This window comes from Anomalospiza imberbis, chromosome 5 (genome assembly GCF_031753505.1).
Source record: "Anomalospiza imberbis isolate Cuckoo-Finch-1a 21T00152 chromosome 5, ASM3175350v1, whole genome shotgun sequence".
In the NCBI taxonomy this organism is placed as follows: Eukaryota; Metazoa; Chordata; class Aves; order Passeriformes; family Viduidae; genus Anomalospiza; species Anomalospiza imberbis.
The window spans coordinates 43,746,548-43,771,790 of record NC_089685.1 but is presented as its reverse complement, the minus strand read 5'-3'; the positions used below and the strand labels follow the sequence as shown (position 1 = coordinate 43,771,790).

At 38.3% G+C, this 25,243-nt stretch overlaps 1 protein-coding gene across 3 annotated transcripts; it reads left to right on the top strand.

Moving 5' to 3' along the window:
- CEP83 (centrosomal protein 83) lies at positions 1 to 23,952 on the top strand. Of its 3 annotated transcripts, none has more exons than XM_068190394.1 (16): positions 1 to 30; positions 5,720 to 5,973; positions 6,338 to 6,488; positions 7,710 to 7,802; positions 8,069 to 8,200; positions 10,611 to 10,862; positions 12,193 to 12,324; positions 14,534 to 14,648; positions 16,113 to 16,257; positions 16,389 to 16,538; positions 17,188 to 17,263; positions 18,375 to 18,532; positions 21,004 to 21,133; positions 22,038 to 22,141; positions 22,793 to 22,973; positions 23,664 to 23,952. In XM_068190394.1, the coding sequence occupies exons 2-16, from the start codon at positions 5,807 to 5,809 to the stop codon at positions 23,829 to 23,831; spliced, it is 2,154 nt and encodes a 717-aa protein (XP_068046495.1). In that variant the 5' UTR covers positions 1 to 30; positions 5,720 to 5,806; the 3' UTR covers positions 23,832 to 23,952. The 3 variants fall into 3 exon arrangements, with proteins under 3 accessions (XP_068046495.1, XP_068046497.1, XP_068046496.1); XM_068190396.1 differs by lacking the exon at positions 1 to 30 and adding an exon at positions 3,483 to 3,658; XM_068190395.1 differs by lacking the exon at positions 1 to 30 and adding an exon at positions 3,724 to 3,871.
- The last annotated feature ends 1,291 nt before the right edge of the window (positions 23,953 to 25,243 follow it).

Below are 25,243 nucleotides of genomic sequence, written 5' to 3'. Positions count from 1 at the left end.
GGCCCCGGCGGGCGGCGCAGCCGGCGGGAGGTGAGAGGCGCCATTTTTAAATCGCTCGGGCCGGCGGCAGCCACACCTGGCTGGGCTGTGGGGGGGTTCCGCTGTGCGAGGGGGAGCCGCGGTGTGCGGAGGACCGGGCTGTCAGGGGGGAGCCGCGGTGTGCGGAGGACTGGGCTGTCAGGGGGGAGCCGGGCTCTGATGGGGACTGGGCTGACCGCGGCCCTTCTGCGCGCGTGGGGCCGCGCCTCTCGGCGGGCGGGCGGCGAGGCCCCCTGGCCTCTGCCCGGCTCCCCGCGCTCCCCCGGCCCGGGCCGTTGCTGACCGCGGAGCCGCGGCAGCCGGAGAGCCCAGCGCTGCTCTGTGCCCGCTGCTCCAGCTCCGCCAACAGCCTGCCGCGGCCTCTGCGGCCTGCCTGCCGCGTTCGCCATCGCCTGGCACAGTTCAGGGGCAGGAGCAGCCCGCTCGCTGCGGGCTTTCAAGTGTTTACGCTTGTCTGCTTTGCTTTCCACCAGCGATCCTCAGCCACGTTCGCTGTGAGGAAAATTATTATTTTTCTGTGCTTCTGGATGTGTGTCAGCCGTCTTAGTGTTATTCCTCTGACCGAGCTCCTACGTCTATAAGTAAAAAAAAAAAAAACAAAAAAAAAACCCACCAAAAAAAGCAACCAAAAAAAAAAAAAATAGCAAAAAGGTCACAGTTGACTGTATGCCAATGTGAAACCTATGCCTTCCCTGAACATCTCGATTTTTGAGTCAGCATGAAAGGGAAGTGATTTTTCAGAAAAGTTTTGTTTGTGGACTATAGCTGTATTTGCAAAAAGCAGCCATTTGTATGCCCGAGTAGAGCTTTGATGAGATTTTAGTGAGCGAAAGTTAATGTGTGTTTGAAGGTCTCTTACCATGGAAAAACAGTGGAAGACATACATGGTGTGTGGAGACTGGCTGCTCTTGAGTACAGCTCAGTTTACTAGGTGTAGCTTCTGTTCAAAATTCAATTTGATCAGTAACTACTGTCAGTTTGACTTGGTGGTATATGTGGCTAAAGCTAAATTTAGCCACATTTAGCTAAAGCTAAATTTTAGCCCTGAGTTAAAAGAGAACCTTGATTGTTGTTTTTCACCTCATAAATAACTGGATCTGTAGTACAAGACAGAAACTGAAAGGTTTGTGCCGTGTGTAGGGATGGACACTGCAATAGTATACAGTTAATTGTTGAAACTTTGACCCTGAACAGTGTTGTGGAGGGAGTGATAGTAGCTTGCATGAGATTGATGTCTTCTGTAATGCAGCTGTCATACAGATGTTCTCCAGTATTTCTACACTTAGGTGCACAAAAGCATTTAGTGTTTATTTTCAGTGGATTCTCTGCAGTAACATCTGAGCTGTGTCTAGGTTATGGAACTCTCTATAACAAAGGATTTCCTGTTTCTCTTTGGCTTTGCCTCCCTAGATTTTTTTTAAGGTGATTGCTTTGACTGTTGCAAGTTGCTGATGACAGATCAGTAGAATCTGGGCTGTTAAAGAAAAATGAGCATGTTGTCACATTTCTCAAATTATATAGAAAGGGGTTTGGGGTTCTTTGTTACACACTTGATGTTCATGGGAAGTCTGATCTAAGTGTGTTGCATAGTTGTTTAAGATAGGGTTTGTTGTTATGACTGTGTAAAATCAGGGTGTCTAGTCCAAGGCTGTGATTTTGTGAACATCTGAGCTCTGTGCTGTGCCAGCTCTCTGCTCCTGAAAGGAGAAAGGCTTGCTCCTCCTCCTCTGTTTACTTGGCTCTTTGTTCCTTTCCCCTAGTTCGTACCAGCTGCCCACTTTCACTGATGATGTCGCTTGCTGGATTTTTCCATGAGCTTGTATGACTCACTGACCTCACAGAAAAACTATTGAGTGTCTTCTGCTTGTTTGAGTGTGTTGGCTTCTTGAGTTAAAACAGTCCATGAAGGGTTCTGATGAATGACAAACACAGGAATGGCGACAAAGAAACGAGGAGTGGAACCCTCCCGTTCCTGGTGACAGTGAGCTCTTGTGTTGGATTACACTTTTGCATTAGATCATTATCTGGTCTTACTGTAGGCTCTTGAGCAGGCATGAGAAGGGGTGGTGTTTGAAGAGTTGCTTTAATAAGGCTGTGCTTTCCTTGAGTTTTTCAGTCTTTCAGGCAAATAGTTCATTGTTTCAGAAGATATTGGCTAATTGGATTAGAAAAAAAGAAAGCGCAAATAAAGAGGTCTGGAGTTGTGACAGAAGCAGGCAGAGGAATTAGACCATGAATTGTGTGAAGAAGCTCTTTGACTCACAGATTTTACTGAGAATTTCGCTGCTTGAGCAAAACCTGGCACAAGGCTAAATATGATCAAGTTTTTACTTAGTTGCAAAATTATATTCAATGTATCATCTAGATGTCTAAAACTGCATTCAAACACGATAAATATAAGTATTTTAAGTGTGGCATGGAAAAGAGAGCCATGAGTGAGTTATGTATGGTACTCGGGGGAATTACCAATACATGGTGCAGTCACGTCATTTATGCTGGGTGAACAGGAAGGCAGCCTTGCTGTTGTAAACAAAATGCCATAAAAAATTCAAAGAAAGAATAAAATCATATTGATAGATCATATTTTTCTCTAAATGCAAGTATTTTCACTTTTAAGCTTGTAGCAAAGAAAAAGTTAAAATAATAGAGCTGAAAAATCTTGCAAAAGGAAAGCCCTTTCATGATGTGCAACTATAAAGAGGAGAGATGTATAGTAGGTCATTCAGCAGTGTTTCTTTCTTGAGAAGAAGAAAAAATTGGAGAAGAAAGGCAAAACAAAGGTGATTCTTGGAAATGTAACTGATTTACTTCACTTAGCTGTACTACAGTATGTATTACCATTTTACCTATAGAGTGTGCATTTCCTAGGTTTCAGGACTCTGCACCAATGCCACTTGTACTGTGGAAAATGATGTTAAGCTTTCATAGCATGAATTTGGGGTGACTGATACAAGTTTGCAGTTTGGTAGCTTGATAAAATTTGGCAATTAAGCAGGTGCAGAATTAAGTTTAGATATGATGGCGAGTTTAGTTTCTTTAAAGTATGTTTTATGCTTCTCCACTTCTTGAACACATCTCCAAGAGAGGAAGTACCTAGTGTTCTTCTAAAGTGTTTCTCAAAAATTATGGGTGTAGTCTTTGTATAATTTTGAAGATTATTTAAGGCCTGTTCACTGACTAACTACTGTTAGCCATTAGCACAGAAGAGATTCTGGTTGGTCATACACTTAAAGTATTTGTATCCCTAAATGTTGTTGACTACTGGCAGTGTACTGCCAGAAATTATTTTGTGATAGCTTCTGAAAAAGAGCCCCAAAACAACAAAAAAAAACTTTTTTGCATGTGAATAGATTAAATACTGCAAATTGCTCTTTGTGTTTTCGAGGAAAGAGCTCTCATGAGGTAATGAAATCTCTGGTGTCTGTTTCACAGTTGTCACCGGGAGTGCACATCATTACATTTGCCGCTAGATGTCCCTGCAAGCCGAAAGAGTTTTGTTTCCTTAACTACAACAGGTTTTTGCAGTTCGGAGCATTGTTTTGTCAGCTGCAATTATCTCCCTCTCTCTGCTCCTTTTATCTTTTTCATGAAATCTTCATGCATATGAATACATGGCCAGGTGTGTGTCTTGCTTTGTAATTTGTGCACTTTTTGATAGTAACGAAAGCTGTGAGGAGAGAATATACTTCTCATCTGCAGCAGCTTGGAATAGAAAGTACAAAAGGCTGTGTTCCAGCTTATCTTGGCTGACGTTGTCTCAGAAAAGATAGTGTTTTCTCAGTGTCTTTGACTTTATCTCCATTACGCCACTTCAAAAATACTTCTTACTCAAGTAAGCAGCAGGATTCAGACCTGACTTTACATGCTGTGTTCCTAATTCTGAGCTTTGGCTTACAGTTTGATAGTCACATTTAGTATCTATAGCATATGAAAGCAAAGCGCTTTTGCCTGGTTGTTGGGGTTTTTTGTTGTTTTGGTTTGTTGTTTTGGTTTGTTCTTATTGTCTGTGTGGGATTTTTGTTTGTTTTTAATAGTGATCTTGTTAACCCTGTTGATATGCTTAGAAATTCTTTGGGACATGCTGCCTTGATTCTTCTCTGTACCAGAGCTTTCTCTCTTGTCACGTGATTTATTGTCTTTAGCATCACTGACCTGTTTTCCTCATCCAGCTGTTGGTTTAACAATTGAAAATGTCGTTATATTGAGTTTGAAAATTGCTGTTGTCCTTTGTTTCTCAACAGCCAACAAAATTCAGGGATGAAAAAGAGATTGTATTGATTAGAAGGGTCTTCAAAACCTGTGTCATTAATGTTTGAAATTGGTTGTGCATTTATGACAGTCATAGAGGAGAATGTTCTTTATTCTGGTTTCTTCCTCTTCATTCTTTCAGCAAATTTGGGTAAAGCAGAATACCAACTTGCTGTTGTTGCTTTGCCTAGACTGATGTTACAAGTGGTAGATTTTTCTCTGACTTTTTCTTGTTTTAGCAATGGAGGAAGGAAAAATGGGAAAGAAAGTCTTACATTTACCTTTTCTTGACATTATCATGTCTTAGGGGAATGGGTGGTTTTTCCCAGTATGGAAGACAGATTTTCATCTTGCTTATAGTTCAGGAGTTTATAAAATCAAATTGTAAGTGTTTAAGATACATCTGTGAAAGAGTGCATTGATAGGAAATATACACGCAGCTGTGCATGTAAAGAAGATGAGGTGTTTGTAGTGATGGCAGGGATTTATCATTGTTTCTGTTTGAGTTTTACTTTATACAAAGGTACACTTTGCACATGGCAGACATGGACTTCTTGGGCATCAGTACAGCTATGCAAAAAGCAAAAATGGCAGAGTAGTTGTTTTTAAAACTTTGTAATGTCCCTAAAATTCAGTTACAGTCCTCCCACCCCCAGATGCTGTAGAAGTGTCAGTAATGATCAGATTAATACCTGTTGCTTCAAATATCAAAAAGCACCAATGAGGCATATTAGAATAGTTCCTTATTTCTCAGGAACTCTTGATTTGCAGCTTTCCTCACACCAATCTGATATTATCACATTTTGCAAAAGTCTTCCATGAATGGTCACAAGAAACCATAAGATAAGCTTTGAAAATGAGGAAGTGACATATTTCAGAACTGAACTGTGGGCAGATGTCTTCCAGGCTGTCCCTGATATTTTAACTCTTCTCCAGAGAGAATTGATAGTAATTCAATAGAGAATGATCGGCTTTTCTTCCAGCTGAAACACTGGTGTGTTGATTAATACAACATGTTAGGACAGTGTAACAGACTTTTTAATAAGTAGTAAGAAAAGCTGTGTGTCTGCTGTCTGTGGCCTCTGCTTGGACTCTGATTAAAAAGGCATGATTGGGGCATCATAGTTGGAGTCTCAGTGTATAGCATAAGTAAAAATAACGCATTGTGTAATCTTTCAGATAGTAGTACTTGTTCTTATTGTGTATGGACTCAAATGACCTTCATGTTTAAGTGTATTCTATGCCCCTGGAAGCGCTATTACTTCTCAGCGCAGGCTGCATGAGCAGAGAAGAGTTGCACTTTCAGTAAAGGTTTCTAATCTGTGTTACAGCAGAACCAGGATTCTTCTGTACTTAATGCAAAAGCAGTGTGTGAAACTTTTGAGCTGTGAATGTACTTGAATGCTAATTACATGTCCTTGTATTTGTTCAGGTGTCTTCATCTTCTGAGATGTCAGCAGAACAAGTGAATGGTCTTGTTGATTAGTTATACATTAATCTTGTCTTCTCCATACTCATCATGAACAGTCCTCATACAATGGATGGTTTGGGCAACCTCCTTCCTCTTGTGGGTGAAAGTGGTGAAGCAGCTAATTCACAAGAAATACTAAAACTTTTGATGGATGAAAAAATGCGAAGTGAGCACCACAAAGCAAATTACCAAACTCTAAGGGCTGAACATCTAAGGTACATCAATTTAAACAAGTTTCTCTCTTTGAGTTGTTAAAAGGTAAAGGTAGATGTTGGAAGGGATTTATTTGTATGTGTGAGATGTGTGTTAGCTATTTCTGTGTGTAAGGACAGATTTGAATGTTGTTCATATTAGAAAAGAAACAATTCAAAGTACCTTAAGACATTGCAGATGATGCTTCTGCAGCACTTTTTATGTTTATAAGTGTGGGATAACTTTTCAGTATATTACAGAAAGAAGATATTAATAGCTTAGTTCTTATTTGGTGTCTGTATGTTTGCTTCTGTGTGTTAGTCTTTCAAGCTTTAAAGTCCAATTTTAAAAGGTGAATATAAAGTAAATATGTATTTTATCTTTCAGATTACAAGAGGATTATACCAAATCACAAGATGAACTGAAACGCTTGTTAGTTGAAAAACAGGCTGTACATGACAAATTTCAGCAGCTTCTTGCTGACTTTCAAGAGCAGTTGCTGGCTAAAACACAAGAGCTGGAGCAAGTGAAGCAGCAGGTGAGATAATTTACTGGAAGGACTTGGTATGTATTTTTATTCTGTAGTAGGGCCATGCATATTTTTCTGTTAATGCAGCATGCATACACCCAGCTTGGATGTATTTCAGATGTCTTGAAATTCACCCAGTCCAAGTAATGGCTCTTCTCTGGAGTGACTACGGGTTGAAATTACTGTTTGCTTGTTTAACTGAATCATCCAAATCCTCTTGTTAGGTACTGTGTAAGACTCTCAGTCTCTTGTCTGTGCTTGCTCTGCTGTTAAGGGGAAAATCATCTGTCTTGGAGGGTAACTTAGGTGCCTAAACCAGTTAGGATAAGTGATTAGAAAAATAGATATTTGTTTCTCTTCATGATGACAGCTTTCTTCTTTCTTTTTCTTAAAAAATCCCAAACCAAAATCAAACAAAAAAAACTCCTCAACATTTAAGGTAACTTGGGTGACACTATGCAGCTGATTTTTTCCTTAAAGTGATGCAGGACATGTTCTTAGGAAACAAATATAATCTCAAACCAAAAGAGCCCAGACTCCGAAAGGAGGACATGCGCCCAGACTCCGAAAGGAGGACATGCGCCTCAGCACCATATCTAGAACTAGTTTCCAGGGACTTCAGAGTACAGATAAGTGAAAGAGAAGTAGAATAAATAAGATTGTCACAGTTGTGGATGAATTTTTTTGTTTTAAACTCTGTTTCTTGGTGAACCATACCAAGAAATTTTAACAAAATACCATACAGAATGGAGCTTAAGGCAAGGAATCTTTCCTGATAGTGTTTTTCATTCAAACCAGTACCCATGTATCCATTGGAGAACACACACTAATATGTTTTGCAAATAATTGTTTGGTGTTGCTATTTAGATCCTTTTGGGTTGGTTCACTTTCTGTTAGACACTAATTCTTTATCTTTTATGTGAGACTGCTTTTCCTTCCCCCATCCACCACGGAGGAGATAAATCTCTTTGCAATTCAGCATGCAATTTGTGTTGCTTCTATTGCTAAATGCTGACATTCCAAATGCTTCTGCTATCGCCTCTGAATATTTTTCGTTCACTAATACTTTTTAGCTTCTGTAGCTACTATTGAAATTTCTTTAGAAAAATATAGAGAATTAAGTAGAATTCCAAAAATAATATTTTAAATACTTTTTTCCTGGCTATGTGACCTATCACAGTGTAAATAACTGAATAATACTTATCACTTGTGATACTTTTCTGTTTTAAGGTGCTAACTCCTCAAAAATTAGAACGGTTAAAAGCAAAAATATATGAGGAATTGGAGTCTCCTATGAGAGAGCGTTATCAGAAGCTAGAAAATGTAAGTCATTGAAATTTTATTTTATTTAGGGTAGTGATCACTGCTTTATAATTCGTCCTAAACCTTAGGAAATTAAAACTGAAAGGGGAGCCAAGTATGGCATTATTTGTCTGGTACTGTTGTCCCAGGCAGGGAAGATTGAAATCATGGAAGAGGGAGGAGGTGACATTCAGTTCATCAGAGATAACTTGTGAAACAATAGGAACGTTGCATGGACATTTAAAGGAAATGCATTTGAAAACTTTTTTTTTTTCGGTCTAACTTAGGAAGTAGAAAAATACAGAACACTATATAACAAACTTCGTTATGACCATACCTTTCTGAAATCAGAATTTGAGCATCAAAAGGAAGAACATGCACATATTTTAGAAGAGAAGAAAATAAAATATGAGGCTGAGGTACGTAGACTATTATAGTAGCTCAGACATTATCTCTGACAAAGCTGCTTGAACACTGTGGTAATGTTGGTACTTGAAGGGTTGTCAGTTTGACTCCATGTCATGTTTGCTTCTATTCTCTTAATTCTCAAAGCACTTCTGTGACTTAGCCTAAGGCTGCCTCTGTAGATTTGTTCAGTGATGGGTTGCAATATTATTTGTGCTATTAAAAGTAAGAATAACTTGCTTTCTGGTAAATGACTGCCAGCATGTTTGCTTAATGCTGTTTTTAATCACATTTGTGATTTGTGACATGATGCTAATTTAAAATTAATAAATTATCTGAGTAACCAATGTAAGTTTAGTCTTTAAATTACTTATGTGGCAACTTATCAAGGAAGAGATATTGTTAATAGCAGATAAGGGTACATTTAGCAACGTACTTGTCATGATCTTAGTTGGGATCAAGATAGTGATAATCAAAAAGATACTGAAAACTTTGGTAACTTCATAAGTATTAGCTCCTGAAGAAACCATTCGTTCATTTCTTTGGACTTTTGAAAGTGTATGTGGCTAAATAAATTGCCAGCAGATTTAGGTTTTAAATATATACATCATTGTAAATGAGTTGCAGATGTCATTTGCATATCCATTTAAGTATTTGTGTGGAAGCATATATTCTAAGATGCCAGATTTGAATGTATTACTCCAAACATCAGACACAAATCAAAGCAATCATCACTTGCAAAATCAATCCAAGTTTGCAGATGCAGTGCATTAAAAACAGAACAGTTATCCTTCCTGGAGCTAAACCCACATGCTGCTTTACAGCCTGCCTCTCTCATGGGCTTGTTGAGTTTTTGCTAGTCCTGCAGCTAATTAGCACACTTACACAGAATACAACTACCTTGAGCCCAGGGCACAGTGTGATCTGGTTTCTCTCAAAGGCTTTTTAACATTCCATGTCATTTTGCATAAGGAGGCTATAAAAACATCCTAATTCTTAAATGATGGCTTAGGCATATCATGCAATTGAATCTCCTCATAAAAGGCATTTGGAGGGCTTTTGCTGCAGAAATCAGGTTTATTCCTAGAGAACACTAGTGAAACTTTTAAAAGGACTGCTGCAGATAAGAGTTTGGACTAGTCTCCAAATATGGAGAGAATTCTTATTTACTTTTCTTTCTCACTGTTTTGCTCCCACTGTTATATTCAGTCCATGTAACTTATTTTGAAATGTAGCAATCTATGAATTTATGTGTTTGTTAAATACAGTCTCCAGATTGGCTTGTACGTTTTGTACTACTTTGTAAGAGACATCTGGGGTTTTCATTGTTGTTATTGGGTTTTGGTTTGGGTTTTTGTTTGTTTCTTTTTGGCTTATTGTCTGTCAGGGCCCAGTCATGTTGGCTCTCTGGAGTTTTTAGCAGATTTGAGTTCTGTTGGAATTATGAAATTGTGGAATCATAAGATAAGTTGGAAGAGACTCTTTATAGTCCAAAATAGTGTTTAAAATATTGAAGTGTAATGAGATCAGGTTGTTCAGGTCCATATCCAGCCAAGTATTGAACATCTGCAAGGATGGAGATTCCATAATTTTTCTGGGCAGACTCTTTCAGTATTTAACCATCTTCATGGTAAACTTTTTTCATAATATGTAATTGGAACTTCACATGTTCCAAATTGTGCCTGTTGCCTCTCTTCCCATCACTGTGCATCTTCTTCTCTTCTCTGAGCTGAGGCTTACTTCTCTCATCTTGTCCCTATTTGTCAAATTCCCCAACCCTCTGAACAACTTAGTGGCCATCTGGACCTGACACAAACTCCAGACACAGCTTTACCAGTACTGGAAGGGGGACAAAGGATCACTTCCCTGGATCTGCTAGTTAACCTTCTGCCAATCTGCCAGGATTGAATTGGGTGCTTTGCTAACTAATGTTTAGCTTGTTGTCCACTAGGACTCCCAGATCCTTTTCCATGGAGATACTTCCTAGACAATTGCTACGGGCCTGTACTGTTGCATTGGATTACTCCATCTCAGATGCATGTCTTGCTCTTCTTGTTGAAGAGGATCCAGTTCTGTCCATTCCTTCAGCTTGTCCAGATTCTTCTGGATAGCAGTTCTGCCTTCCAACAGATTGACCATTTCCCCCCAGTTTGGTGTCACACTCAAGCTTGCTGAAAGTGAATCCATGCCATCATCCAGCTTGCAAATAAGGACATCAGTCAGTGTTGCACTCTGTAGTGTTCTCAAAAAGTCCGCACTAATTACAGGCATTCAGGTGGTCTTGCTTTGAATTTCCTACTCTAAACAAATGAATGTTTAAATGTCTACTGCTGCTCTTTTCTGAATTGTTAACTACTGTAATTGTTCCTGCCTGACACCTAACCAATGTAAGAACTTTTTATTTTTCTGATTAACAACTATCAGATTGCAAGACTGGATAAAGATAAGGAAGAACTCCATAATCAGCTGCTTTGCATTGATCCCACAAGGGACAGTAAACGTGTGGAGGCACTTTCTAGAGAAAAGGCACAACTGTGTCAGAAATTAAAAGCCTTAGAAGCAGAAGTAGAAGAACTAAGAGCAGAAAGACACAACTGTGTCGTCCAAGCAGAAAATGTTCAAAGAGTACAAGCACGACAGTTAGCTGAGATGCAGACCATGATGCGATCTCTAGAGGTAAGATTTTCTTTTATTATTTCCCTTTCTTGTAGAGTGTAGTAAGAATGGCACTTGGCCTGACAGAACTGTCACTGAAATCACTGATAATTTTGCCACTGACTCCACAATTTGAATTTGTACATTTCAGATTTAAAATCAAATTGTAGTTGACTGGGAGTCATACACTGACAGTTCAACTTTGGACAGTCTCCCAACTGAGAGATTCTGCTGAATAATCTCCTTTCTAAAGAAGCGAGTCATATCCATATTTGTAGTCAGTAAGAAGGTCATGTCAGCACTTGCCATTAGCTGGACTTAGAAACCAATATGTTAATAATCTGCTGCAGTAAATTCTTTATTATTTTCAAAAATGTCACATGATGCTCCTCTCCTTAATCCTTTCCTCATCTGTCATCTTTTTTGCTTACCAATGCCTCTTCTTTCTCCAGCACATTACTGCAGCTGTTTAGTACTCAGCTCTCCTTGGTATTTCTGGGCTGTTGCACTTTTCCACTGTATACCTTGTCTCTCATCCTCAGACCTTCTGTCAGTCCTTGCTACCTCTCTAGATAGCAAGCCTTTTCATCTAGATTCTTCACACAGTTGCAGCATGCAAATAGTTGGTTCATTTTCTTTTTTACTATTATCAGTGCTGTATACTTCAGTTACAAAATACTCTGTTCTCAACTTTAAAACTGCTGTAATCTTCTTAGACAGCTTTAAAGAGAGCCCTACTGAAAACAGCAGTGTTTAGAAAAAGGAAGGTGAAATCACAGATTACCTTTTTGATATTCAGTAAAGACCAGGGTCTTGTCTTGTGAAGATCAGAGTCTGTAACACAGTAATTGCATTTTATTTCCTCTCCAGGATGTTAATTCTTCTGTCAGTATGACTGCATAGGCCAGCATATAACACCATATGTAGTTACACTGTTTATAGCCCAGTAATTTACTGGTAAGCACACCTGCAGCCTCCTAACCAAGTCAGATTACCACCACTCCTTTTCAAGGAGGATTGAAAATGGGAGTGATTCTGTGTAGTAAAAATAGTAGTAGTAATAGTAATATTATTACTACTAGTAGTAATAGTAAGAAAAACTAATAGTAGTGTGTAGTAATAGTCTGTTAGTAAAAATAGTTGTGACTTTTCAGTAAAATTCAAGGCACTTGTTATATTGGAAAATATGGTTGAGCAAAGATGAATATTTATATATCATATTATATATTATTATGTTATTATTATTAATGAGACAGTAATATCTGAAAGCCCAGATCAATCAAATATTTCAAATAAGAAACAAGAGGCAACCCAGCTCCAAAAATCTTAAAAAATGCTTCCTTCGTTCAAGGCAGAAAAGAAGTCTGTTGAACTACAGGTTGATCGCATTGAGAAGGAACTGCAGACGAGTCATGAGCAAAACATTCTCTTAACTAGCAAACTTCACAAATCTGAACGAGAAGTCAATTTCTTAACTGCTCAAGTAAGTACTTTTATGGTATCTTAAGTGTTTTTCACATCCTGTTATATTTTTCTGCTTATATTTTAGACTAAGAATAAAGTAACAATGTCTTCTGCTGTGACTTAAAATAAGTATGGAATTTTCCCCTCAGTTCCAGTTGAAAGACAAAGAATATGTGACTTTACAGGAGAAATGTCAAACCTAAAAGTATCTCTAAAGAGTGAGGTTATGTTCTTATTATTCCATCTTCTAGATCTTTTTCCTGAACAGAACAAGATTTGTGAAGTATCTTTATATTCATGTTTTTAATGTTCATGAAAACAGTCAGTCTTTAGAGCTTTAAACTGATCTTTTTTCTTTTTTTCTTTCTTTTTTTCCCTTTTTTCTTTTTTTTGCTTTTTCTGCCTGCCTGTCTGCCTGTCTGCCTGTCTGCCTGTCTGCCTGTCTGCCTGTCTGCCTGTCTGCCTGTCTGCCTGTCTGCCTGTCTGCCTGCCTGTCTGTCTGCCTGTCTGTCTGCCTGTCTGTCTGCCTGTCTGTCTGCCTGTCTGTCTGCCTGTCTGCCTGTCTGCCTGCCTGCCTGCCTGCCTGCCTGTCTGCCTGCCTGCCTGCCTGTCTGCCTGTCTGCCTGTCTGCCTGTCTGCCTGTCTGCCTGTCTGCCTGTCTGCCTGTCTGTCTGCCTGCCTGTCTGCCTGCCTGTCTGCCTGCCTGTCTGCCTGCCTGTCTGCCTGCCTGTCTGCCTGCCTGTCTGCCTGCCTGTCTGCCTGCCTGTCTGCCTGCCTGTCTGCCTGCCTGTCTGCCTGCCTGTCTGCCTGCCTGTCTGCCTGCCTGTCTGCCTGCCTGTCTGCCTGCCTGTCTGCCTGCCTGCCTTTCTTTCTCCCTCCTTTCTTTCTCCCTCCTTTCTTTCTCCCTCCTTTCTTTCTCCCTCCTTTCTTTCTTTTTCGTAATGGAGCCATGGCTTCTGGAGGTCTTAAAAACTATCCTCTGAATGGGCTGTGTTAGCTACAGAAAGCAAGCTGCACTGGAATTACTTGTGGAGATTTAGGTTATATTAAAAGCAGAGTAATCAAGTTAGTAAAGCCTTTTTCTTGGACTAATGTCAGCATAGTCCAAGCACAGCATTTTAAGTTGACCATTGTCTTAACATATATTTGATTAACTTTGTTGGGTTGGCACCAGATCTTAGAGATTTTGTTCTATGTTTGTACACTTTTCCTTTTTTTTTTTTGAGATCTTTTTACAGTGCATATTTGTGAGTGCTAAGTATTTAATTTTGGCCATTCATTAAAAAAAAAAAAAATCTAATTTTCCATAGGAATAAGGTATAGCTATACCACTATTTAAAGCCTCTTTAGGTAATATGCCATACTTGGCCCCTATGAATGCTAAATAGGAGGGGAAAACTTCTGGTAAACATCTTTCAGTCGTTTCCCAGAATATATCAAAGATTGTTACAGTCTTTATTTTTTGTATCAATTGGTCTTCTCTGCTCCCCTCCAGAAGCAGGACAAAATAAAATGTTGCAATGATGTTTCTCACAGGGAGGAAAATAGAAGCTTTACTATACTAACCTCCACCTGCTTCTGCTCCCACTCAAACCTATTCCTGAGCACAGGTGCATGTTTGTCTTCTGGATTTTCTGCCTTCAAAAACCCACCTTAAATCTTTTCAAGTTGCCCTGAAATGTTATGAACTTGATATATAAGCAACTAAATCTTCCGTGTAGTTACTTAATAAGCTACTGTGTCATTCTTAACCTTTTGCCACTTGTATATGCTAGCAGGTTGTAATTACATTTGTCATTGTGAATGGATTTTCATTATAAGTGCTTTCCTCCAGATATTTAATTCGCATTGACCGTGTAATTACTGTGTTCAAATGCCTAAACTATAGAAAGTTTCCATGCAAGCAGTTATTTTCTTTGATTTGATGTTCTTAAAGCTCCTATTTTTATGAGGCCATTTGATGTGTCTGTAGAGCAGTATTTGATTTAAAATGCACTTTAAAACTATGAAGACCTGGATTTTGAGAAAGTAATGTAGCACTCCAGGAGGCCAAGGGGACTATTACTCGGGGAAGAAGTTGATATTCTGACTTTGGGTATCACTGTTTTGATTTACTTGTGGAGATTAAATTTATTTTAGCTTGATTCTGATATATCTTTAGTCAGAAGTGAAGTAAATATATATAAATTTATTATAGTTAATTTGATGTTGTTTTTTCTAATTCATAGATAAAAGAACTTAAACATTCACATAAGTTGGAAGTAACAAATGTCAAACTGGAGGCAGCAAGAACAAAGAGTGAAGTAGAAAGAGAAAGAAACAAGATTCAGAGTGAAATGGATGGTAAAGTATGAAATTATTTTGTAATTATTTCATCTGGTTACTTCAGTTAGAATAATACAACTATTTTTTTTTCTCTGAACGCTCCCCAGCAGTCTTCAGCTTCTACTTCTGGTCTAGGTCATACATCTGACAATTCATTTGGTATTTGAAATAATTGTGTTGTTTCACTTGCTCTACTAGGCAAAGAACAATTGAGAGCAGTTTTTCATTGATGTAAATTAATGCATTTGTGACATAACTTGAGCATAATCTGTTTCAAATTATGTACTTCATATGGTTATTTTTTTCTGTTATTGCTAAATTCTTGAGTCTTTCATACTCTGCTTGAAACCATATCGTGCCACAGAGCTTCAGTGGTTGGGGGTTCTTTTGATTCTGTGTCTGTGGAATTGATAGCAATTCCATAAGGCTGCCGCATGAAACAAAATACAGTACCTAGCTCATGCTTTGCGGAAACAGGCATTGCTGTAAGATACCTGATGCAGCTGAGTATGTAGGCAACTTGAAATAGCTTTCTGGAGTGAAAAGGCCAAAACTTTCTAGTACGAGTTGTGATTAAATCACACAACCACTTAATTACGCAGTTTTAAACTGTCCTCACTAATTGGCCATAGCCCCGAAATATTACTTTTGTCTTCCTGAAATAATTGTTTCTTAATATTATTGCTTTAATATTAAGTCTGCTAAGAGCAACAAAAAAGTGGTGTTTTCTGTATTGACAATATACTTACAGCGTATTGCAAACTAGAAATGTTGGACCCTATGAAATATGAAACTGAATACAGACAAGATTTAAGTTAACCTGAATTTACTGTGGAATTCCATTTGCATTGCTGAATTAGCTAAATAACCAGGAGTCACTGTTAGAGCATGTTGGCTTATTTGCCAGTGAATATGGGTGTCAGTTACAAGACTTTAGTTTGTATTATTTGTCCCTGCCTATAAAGTCATAGTTTTAGAAATGCCTCATTTGGTAATATAGGTAGATTAAAATGTGAGATTTGTTGTAGCCCAGTTAGTGGTTTCACTGACAACCAGTTTCTGTTTACTGTAAACTTTTCCAGAAAATGAAAATTTTGTTGCTTAACCTTTGCATAGCTGTTGTGGAACACTTTTTAAAAATTTTAAATCCAGACACAAGTGTTTTGTATAAATTGCTCTGGAGTTTAACTGTAATAATATCAACTGTTTAATTACTTTCATTTATTAAAGTAAGAAGCTCTCATAGACCGTTATTCCAGTGTAATGGTTACTTTTCAAAAGTTTTGAAAATATAACTGTTATACTAAGAAAGGTCCCTTCTTGTTTTCTTGTGTTTTGTTTTTTTCCCCTTCCCCCATTCATTCTATCACTTGAATTGAGATTTTTAATTTCCTTTTGTGACTTTATAGTTATTCAAATATAGGATTCTAGCAGATTCTTATCAATAATGATATGTTTAACGTTTTTTAATGTATAATGCAGGATTGCTGTCCGACAAGGAAATTCTTACTGCAGCTGTTGAACGTCATAAAGTGCTTTTAGTAGAAAAGGATCGGGAGCTAATTCGTAAAGTGCAAGCTGCCAAAGAAGACGTTTTTGACAATATTGCAGCCTTACAGAATGAAAAGTATGCCTACTGATTTCCTCCTCAGTTTCTAAAAGAGCACTGTTTTGTGAGACTTTAAAAAATATCACTCTTAACTAAACACTTCTGGTATTTTGTATTAATTCTTGTGTGCATGTTGAATAATGTTTTAGGTTAGAACTTGAGAACAGATTAGCTGATCTAGAGAAGATGAAACTGGAACAAGATTCTTGGAGACAGTCTGAAAAGGATCAGTATGAAGAGAAGCTACGTGCTGTGCAGATGGCAGAAGAATCTAGCAAAAAGGAACTTCAGCGTTTGCGGTAGAGTGACTTTTTCTAATCTTAGCACAAACTTCTCATTTTTCCCCCTTAATGTCTTTACAGTAGACAGGATAAAAACTTACTATTTGTAGATACAGAAATATTCATTATGAAATGTTCATTAGTGTAGATTAAACAAAATTATCTTTTGAACTATGTAAAAAAGAGTGCAGAATTAAAAAAATTAACTGTTTGAAAAGATAATACTTTTCGTCCAAACCTTTAAGTGTTATTTTCAATGGCAATTTTGAAATAATAATTTGGCAATACATGTTTGTTAAAACTAGTTAAGTGCTGGCTGCTGGCATAGCCCCAGTGTTAGAGTAAACCATTTCTCATTCCACAATGGCACCATAGCAGCAATTGGCAAGCTGAGACCCTAATATGATATCTCTGAGTAAGTTGTTATGGTTGGGCATTTACTTGGCTTACTGTAGTTGAAGGTCAGCATGATAAAATGAATCATACTCCAAAAGTCTTATTCCTATGTGAATTCTAAGAATGAATAGAAATATATTTTTAATACTTTTTTAGTTAAATATGTATCAGCCTTTCAAATAATGCTATTTATTTGTCAGGCTGATTTGTCCTAATTTATAGCGTCTGTATTTTGATTAGATAAAAATAAGGATATCTAACACAATTTTAGATTAAAAATTCAACAGCAAGCTATGCAGACAGAAGAGCTGGAAGAAAAGAAATGTGAAAATGCTAATCTGAAAGAGGTAAGGTTTTATTGCATTGTAATGTTTTATAGAGAAATACATTCGTTCCTGTATTTACCATGTTCTGTATTTGAAGATTAGATTGAATTTTTAAGGCTTTTTTTTTTCCTTGAGGGATGAAATGTGTACTTCAGATATTTAAAGGAGAAGTGTTCAGAAATCAATCGTGCTTTCCTGGACCTCTGTAAATGGATTACAGCTTTTTGCTTCATGTGTTTTGTGGGTAACAGGGATTTCAAAGCTGAATGTTTATAGACTGGTATATTGAATATGGTTATGCACTATTTAACTGGAGATTCAGTTGCCATGGAGACTTATAAATTGTTTCTAGGTAATGCTTTGCATTTATACTGCATCTCTCATTTGAGGTTCTTCAAGTGTTTAACAGATGTTTCATAAATGAACAAACTAGTGTAAAGAGGTATATTTCTATTTCAGAGTCAATTGATGGCAGTGTTGAAAATCAAACCTATTTTTTTTAACTCCTGCTTGCCTGTGATGTTATTTAGTAGGTAATGACAATGGCTGTGCATTCAAGTACTCTGCAAGCTGTGTGCACTTGAGACAATTATTTTTTTCCTTGTGAAGTCAGAAATTGAGGGATCTAAGTGTCCATGTGGGGGGAGGAAAAGGAAAGGGAAATTATCGTTTGTATATGCTGGCTGCAGAGGTTGGACTTTTCAGTGCTTCCTTCTTTTGTGAACTCATCAGTACAGTCACTGTTGGCTGTTGTAACACTTAGTGTGTTATGAGACAGAAGAGCCTGGATAGCTCCACAGCTCAGCTACTACATATTCCGTGGTCCTCGAGTTCTGTTCAGCCCTGGGGCAGAAGCGTTGGATTTCTGAAGTTCTGGGGGACACTTCAGCGGCAGAAGAGTCCTGCCTATCTTTCTTGTTTTAACTACAATAGAAACCCTTTGTCACATAGTGATTTACTGTAAAGCTTCTGAAGAAATAGTTGAGTAAAGAGAAAACAAACAAGTAAAACAGACTAATGAAAAGCTAAAGCTAGTTGGTGTCTCCATTTTACATTGTCTCAATATCTCAAAATCAGTTGTTGGTTATTTGCATACCTTCTGAAATTGAAAAAATATTTTTTGTTTTGGTAGCAAATAAATGATATCCAACTCCAGCTTGCCTCACTTTCTCAATCGGAAAAGGATTTGCTGGAATCTAATCAGAAGTTGAAGGAAATAATAGAGAGATTGAAACAAGAATGTCAACATGCAAGGACTCAGGCAGAGAAAGCTCAACTGGAAACAGAGAAGTAATTTTTTTCTCTTGGCTTTACTTTTCATGCTGCTTGTGTTCTTCTCATGTGGATTACTTCACTGTGGATTATAGATTCTGAATAAAGTCCAAAAGTTAAAATGAACAGGAAATATTGGACAGTTGTAAAAAATGGCTGTACATTCTGTGGAATAGCATGTATAAAAGCTTTCCTCATGTCAGCTTTAAAAACAGGATTTTGTTTCCATTCGTATCTGTTAAAATTAATTATTGATTAGTAAGATACCCTGCTTGCATAAAATGAAATTCCATTTATACTGAAGTGAGTGTAAACTTCTATAGGTATAAAAGGATCAGACAGTTCAGACAGTTCTTTTAGAAGTGTTTAAGCTATATGTGTGAAGACAGCAGTCAAGCATTGTATTATGCATGATAAGGTTCCATGGTCCCAGTCAGTATATGTGTGAATACTTCTTTCCCTTTCCCACTAGCTACTTTTAGCTGATATGAGGAAAGTAAAAGCTTATAGAATATCTTCTAGTTCCTCTCATCAAAATTAAAAATCATCATTTTCTTTTTTTGGACAAGCTTGACCGCATACCATCAAAGAATGACAAATGATGAAGGAAGCCAAATTTTATTAAGGTTCCATATAGAAATGAACACTTTTCTGGAATTTAAAGATTAATTTGTCAGTCTGGAATGGCTTTACAGAATTTCCTAGTTTAGTAACCAAATATTTGTCTAACTAGTACTGGATTATTGTGTGGTGGGTGCTTTAAAAAGTCAGTATCCCAAATTAAATATAAAACTTCCAAAGAGTATAATGTAACTTCTTTTTGTTTTAACCCCTCTCTTGCTACTAATTGGTACTGCAATTGCTATGTTGTCATTAGTTTAAGTAGTGCTTTTAAATTTAGCATTTGAAGATATTATTGGATTTGGACTGCAGAGTATGTCACTAGCACATTAAATACTTTGGATGTTTGCTTTAGGGAGGTGTACTCACATGTTGAGTGAGAGTGTTGCTGTTACTTGAATGAGACTGTCATTTTCATTTACATATTTATGAATCACAAAACAGTCAGGACTAGGTTTTCCTGGGAAGGCAGTGGAAGGAACTTGTCAGTCATTAGAGATCATTGAACAAGTATGTAGGTACTGAGAGATGCACTAAGGCTGGTACTGCAGAAATGAAGCAGCTTTGTAGCCTGCATGTAAGTCCTGCAGGTCTGTGCCATTGCTACCCTGGGAGCCTTGGGTCATGTTTCCATTGTTTTTATGAATCTGTGAGTGATAGAACATCCTTCCTCAGTTCAGTAAATTCTTATGAGCTTGAACACTAAAGAGTTACGTTGCACCAAAGCAAGAGGAAGTGAAATAGGGACCAAAAGATGAGAAAACAAGATAAAAAGTTTCAGATAAATAAATGTAGTGCCAGTTGAGCATTGAGCATAAGTAGGCAAATCAGTTGCATGTCTGGCTGTGTCAATTTTAAAGCTTGGAAATGAAAATGTGAAAGGAAAAAAAGCTAAAGGCAAACCATGAGACTGATGCAGATCAGAGATAAGCTCAAACAGGGACTTGTTTAGCATTTTGGGAACAATGTTAGTGGCATTTAAACCAATCAAACAACAACAATTAAAAAACCCAAAACACCTAAAGAAACCCTCACACCCAACTCAAGCATTTTTAACCATTGCCTCAGCTGAAATCCTTTTACTGCTAAGCAGTGCTCGTCCAAAGTGCTTTGGTTCCTGGGTACTAGTAGTTATTTACAGTCAAGAGTGAGGTACAAGCCATGCTGTGTCAACTAAAAGAGCCATGACAGATGACACAGGGGCCAGGACTATGTTTCCCAAAGTGAGAGTGGATGATGCCCAATACTTCTACTGTGAGGAAGAGAGAGGTGGTTTGGTGAGAAGTTTATGGAGATGCATTCAGAGTCCCTGTAGGGAAACTGCATCTGCCCAGGACTGGAGTAGTGGTGGATGCACTAATATCAAGCTTTGGTCTTCTTAAAATCTGCTACATAGAATCTCACCATTTGATTTTAATTTTTAACAATAATGTAATTAAATATGCCATTAGTTCTTGTCTGCTTTGACTCACAATGCAGATAGCCCAAACAAACAAGGCAGCATGGAGAAACAGTTCCTTTCCTATACACTGCTAGAGAACACAGCCTAATTTTAGTGTGTTGTAACCATGCAAAAGTCTAAACAGATAACATATGCCTTTGGGGTGTGTTCATCTGGAATGTTGTCTAGAAACCATATTAGTAGGAGCTTCCTGTTGAGCTGGTGTTTTTTCTGGTTGGGAGCATGTCCGAAGCAAGTCTGTTACAAAGACTTAGTAAGACCCCAAAGGGCAGCACCCTGCTCTCCTAAACAGAGAACGTAGTTGTCAACTCTTCTGACAACTGATGTTTGGGATAGGCATCTGCTCTTGTGTTGTATCTGCTTTGTTTGTATAACCTCTTAATTTTTTAACCTGATTTTTCCAAAGGACTTCAGAATACCAGCGTATGGAATGGTTGCAGGAGAAGCATATGCTTACTCAGCGCATCACAGAGTATGAAGAGAAATACAAGCAAATGAAGAACAAGCTATGTCGAGCTGCTGTTGCTCAGAAAAAGGCACGTTGTCTCTTCCTTTTTGAATGATCCAGCCCGTGTAAAGTTCAACTTTATGTTGGCCAGCTAGAATTGTTTCAGTGTTAAGAGTTCATTGGCAGTCTACTGTATATAATGACTAAATATATTGTGTTCTTCAAGATTAGCATAGAAATAGCTTGAATGACACACAAAAGAATATTACAGCCGGCAGCTTTGTTATTATGCTGTCAAAGATTTTGTGAGGCTTTCTTTGCACATACGTGTGCATTGATCGTTAAGAGGTAAACCCCTTGATGAGGGAGGATGATACTAGATACTGGACAAATGATGTTCTACTTGTCCTTGATGGAATATTAAAATTTTATTTCTTCTCCTAAGCTTACTTTTTATGAAATAGTTTGGAAGGAAAGGCAGGTTGTTTGTTAAACGTCAAGATTAATTAGTGGTGTTATTCATTGAACATGGATTATGAAACCTACCAGTATCTTTTAAGGTCATGAAAAGATAAGATCAATATGAGAAAGAACAAACAAAAACAACAGCATAAACCAAACCAAAAAACAAAAAAGGAAGCATACTTTTTTGGTTATGCTTATACTCATTTATATGTGGTCATTTAAAGGATGACTATTGTGATTCTCAGATGCTGTTAATACAGTTAATTATTATACAGTTAATTATTATGTTAGTACAGTTGGTCACTGACCAACAAGTGACTGGCAGCTGTGCCTCTTTCATTCCCATTTTCCATCTCTTCTGCTTCCCATCATGGCAATCTAAGCACCTTCAAACAACACATCTCTTTTTAAGGAAGGAAGATCCTATAAAGTGTCACAGCTTGAAACCACATACAGTTTAGATTTAATTTTTACAGGATCTAATCTATTAAGGTATTGCTTAGCTGTTTGAAACATCTGTTTGACAGAGAAAGACTCTCAATGACAATAAACAAAGGAGGATGCATGAGAAAATAGAACTTTTGGAAGCCAAGATGGAAGAACTAGAAAAAGAAAATCAAGTGTTAAATAGGTAATAAACTTTGCTTTTTCTTAGCTTGAAAAATTACATATGCTTAAGGTATGACTTACAAATATGAAGTATTTTTGAAGATACATGTTACTTAGATTAGTAACTGGAGTCTAATGGCCTTAACAGCACTAGAATTCTTTGAATAGGTTCTGTTCAGGATGGCAGCTGAGAGCTCATGAGACAACTGCAGGGCTGTCTCTTCAAGAAGAAAAAGAGAAAAAAATACCAGTTAGGCACAGTTGCACGAATCCCTTTAAAAGAAGTAAGTGAACAAGATTCAGAATTGCAAGAGAAACAGATATGGCATCTTCTTTGAAAGATGAAGTAGTTTTTCTCTCTTCATTGAGTCCCTATGGAGAGCTTGATTTGAATAATTAGTTTAATGTGGCTTGTCTGACTCGCTACTGTGAATGGTATTAAAAGCTTATTTTATGTAAACTCTAATCTATAATAGAGCAGATAGCTAAATATGTAGAGGGACATTTAGACTGACATATAGGCAAAAGAATGTACACAGATCTACCTTCCAGTTCTTCTGTGTAAAGATAGGTAGAAAGTGGGGGTGTTAAACAGCAGAGCACTTATGGAGAGCTGTGCTGCTGTGTTAGGACAACAAAGATCTTGAGCAATAAGAAATATGTTGTTTCCTAGACAGAATGTTTCCTCTGAAGAATATGCTCGCCTCCAGAAGAGGCTAAAGGACTTACAACGTCGGCACAATGAATTCCGGAGTATAATTCTGAATCCTGACATACTGTCACTCAATCCAGTCGGTGTAACGCCATCGTCTGCCTTGCCTCCAGGGCCTGCAGTGTCCTTCTCCTTTCTTCAGGTGGGGATACATTACAAGTTGTGAAAATAATACAGCAAAAGAGGGTATTGAAAGACTTCTTTTTTACTGACCTTAGTCTTAAGGAAGGCATATTTCATCTTTGAACACAAGTAAGAAATTTTGAGTTATCTAGAGATGTTCCCTTCCTTGCAATAGGAAGGAGTACTTGAAAGACAAAGGATATGTAACAGAATGTAACAACTGGGTAGTTTTAAGCCAGTTCTCCATACTTTGTCCTTCCTCTCAGAGGCTTTAAATGGCTCCTTCTTAGCAAGAAATTGTAGTGTTGTTTGCACACCATGGTTTCATTATTACAGAGCAGTTTGCTGCTCTTGATTTCTTGTGTGGTTAAAAGCATCTTAGGCTGAGCTGCTGAGGGTGAAAATCTCTCTGGCTGAGGTTGACCAGGTTGACTTTACAGATTCATGGTTACTGAGACATCAGGTTTGTGTGCACCTTCATCTGAGAGGAGGAATATCTGCACATGTATTTCTTCCTGATGCTGTTCATCAAAAATGTCATAACAATACCCATGAAACATTGATGAGTAAAATTTAACAAATAAGGATGTTTTGGACTTTTCTTTAAGGAAAATAAAAACTGTAAATGAATGAATGTATTGCTCATTTTCGTCCCTTCTAAGTGTGTAAAATGTAATAGAGCCACATTTTTTTTCCTTTAAATTTCAAGGAGGAGCAGCATCAAAGAGAGCTTGCCCTGCTTGGCAAGCGATTGGAAGAACTTGAAACCAGACAAAGAAAACAGCTGGAAGATCTTGGATCATCTAGAGAGCGGCTAATGGTGGGATGCGGGGACTTGGCAAGAAATAAGTTCACTGGAGAAGAGGACTCCAAATAAAATCTGCACACTCCCGATGCTGTTAGCTTTCAATAATTTATCCTTTGTACGTGCTTTTCATGTTTTGCCAAAGACATGGTTGTATGTGCCTGAATAGCATAAAATATATTCTGCATAGTTACCCCTTTGTGGATCAGCTTGTTTTACTGCTGGATCTAAGGACCAGCAGGTCTAAGGAGTTTTCTCACTGGGAATCATAAAAAGAATATGCAGGGTTGCCATTCATGACAGGGCTGCACCCTGAATTTGTGTTACCAGGGTGGTGATATTTAGCATAGCAGCAGTTACAGGCTCAATATTGGGATTCAATTGCAGACAGTTTTCCTGGTCCACTCGATTTCCCCTTCTCTGAAGTGCCGCTTTTCTGGGCATGTGTGGGGGAAATTGAAGTCCCTTCCACTATAAGCCAAGAGCAGGTTGGGATAATTTGATGAAGCTGAATAGCCACAGATCTGTGGGATCTGATGTGCATCTCAGGGTCCTGAGGGAACTGGCTGATGTTGTTGCTGTGTTTGGAAGTCATGGCAATCAGGTGATGCCCTCAGTGACTGGAAAAGGGAAACATTGCTCCCATTTTTAAAAAGGGGAGAAAGGATGAATCATGAAATTACAGACCAGTGTGCCTCGCCTCTCTCTGGGATGATCATGGAGCAGATCCTTCTAGAAGATGTGCTGAGGCAAGTAAAAGACAAGGAGGGGAGCCAAGGTAGCCATCATGGCTTTACTATGGGCAAATTGTGCCTGAGCAATATGGCCTTCTATGATGGAGTGACAGCAGTGGTTGACAGGGGAACACCAACAAATGTCATAATTTAGACTTCTGTATGGCCTTTGATATGGTCCCACATGACATGGCTGATCTCCAGATTGAAGAGACATGGATTTGATGGGTGAAATGCCATTCAGTGGATAAGGAATTGGCTGGATGGACACAGCCAGAGTTGTAGTCCATGGTAGTCTATGTCCAGGTAGTGGATGGTGATGAGTGGGGTCCCTTAGAGCTCACTCTTGGAACTGATGCTCTTTAGTCCCTTCATTGATGACAGACAGGGAGACAGAGTGCAGCCTCAGCAAGGTTGATGACAAGAAGCTGAGTTCTGCAGCTGGCACAACAGAAAGAAGGGATGTCATCCAGGAGTGGGCCTATGGGGACATTATGTAGTTCAGCAAGTCCAAGGGCAAGGTGCTGCATCTGGGTAGGGAAAATCCCAAATGTGAATATAGACTGGGAAAAGAAGTCACTGAGACCAGCCCTGCAGAAAAGGACAGTGGAGTTCTCAGGGATGAAGGGCTGGTCATGAGCCAGTGGTGTGCATTTGCAGCCCATAAGCCCAACCACATCCTGGGCTGCAGCAAAAGCAGCATGGCCAGCAGGGCAAGGGAGGCTTCAGGGATGCTATTTTTCCAGTATC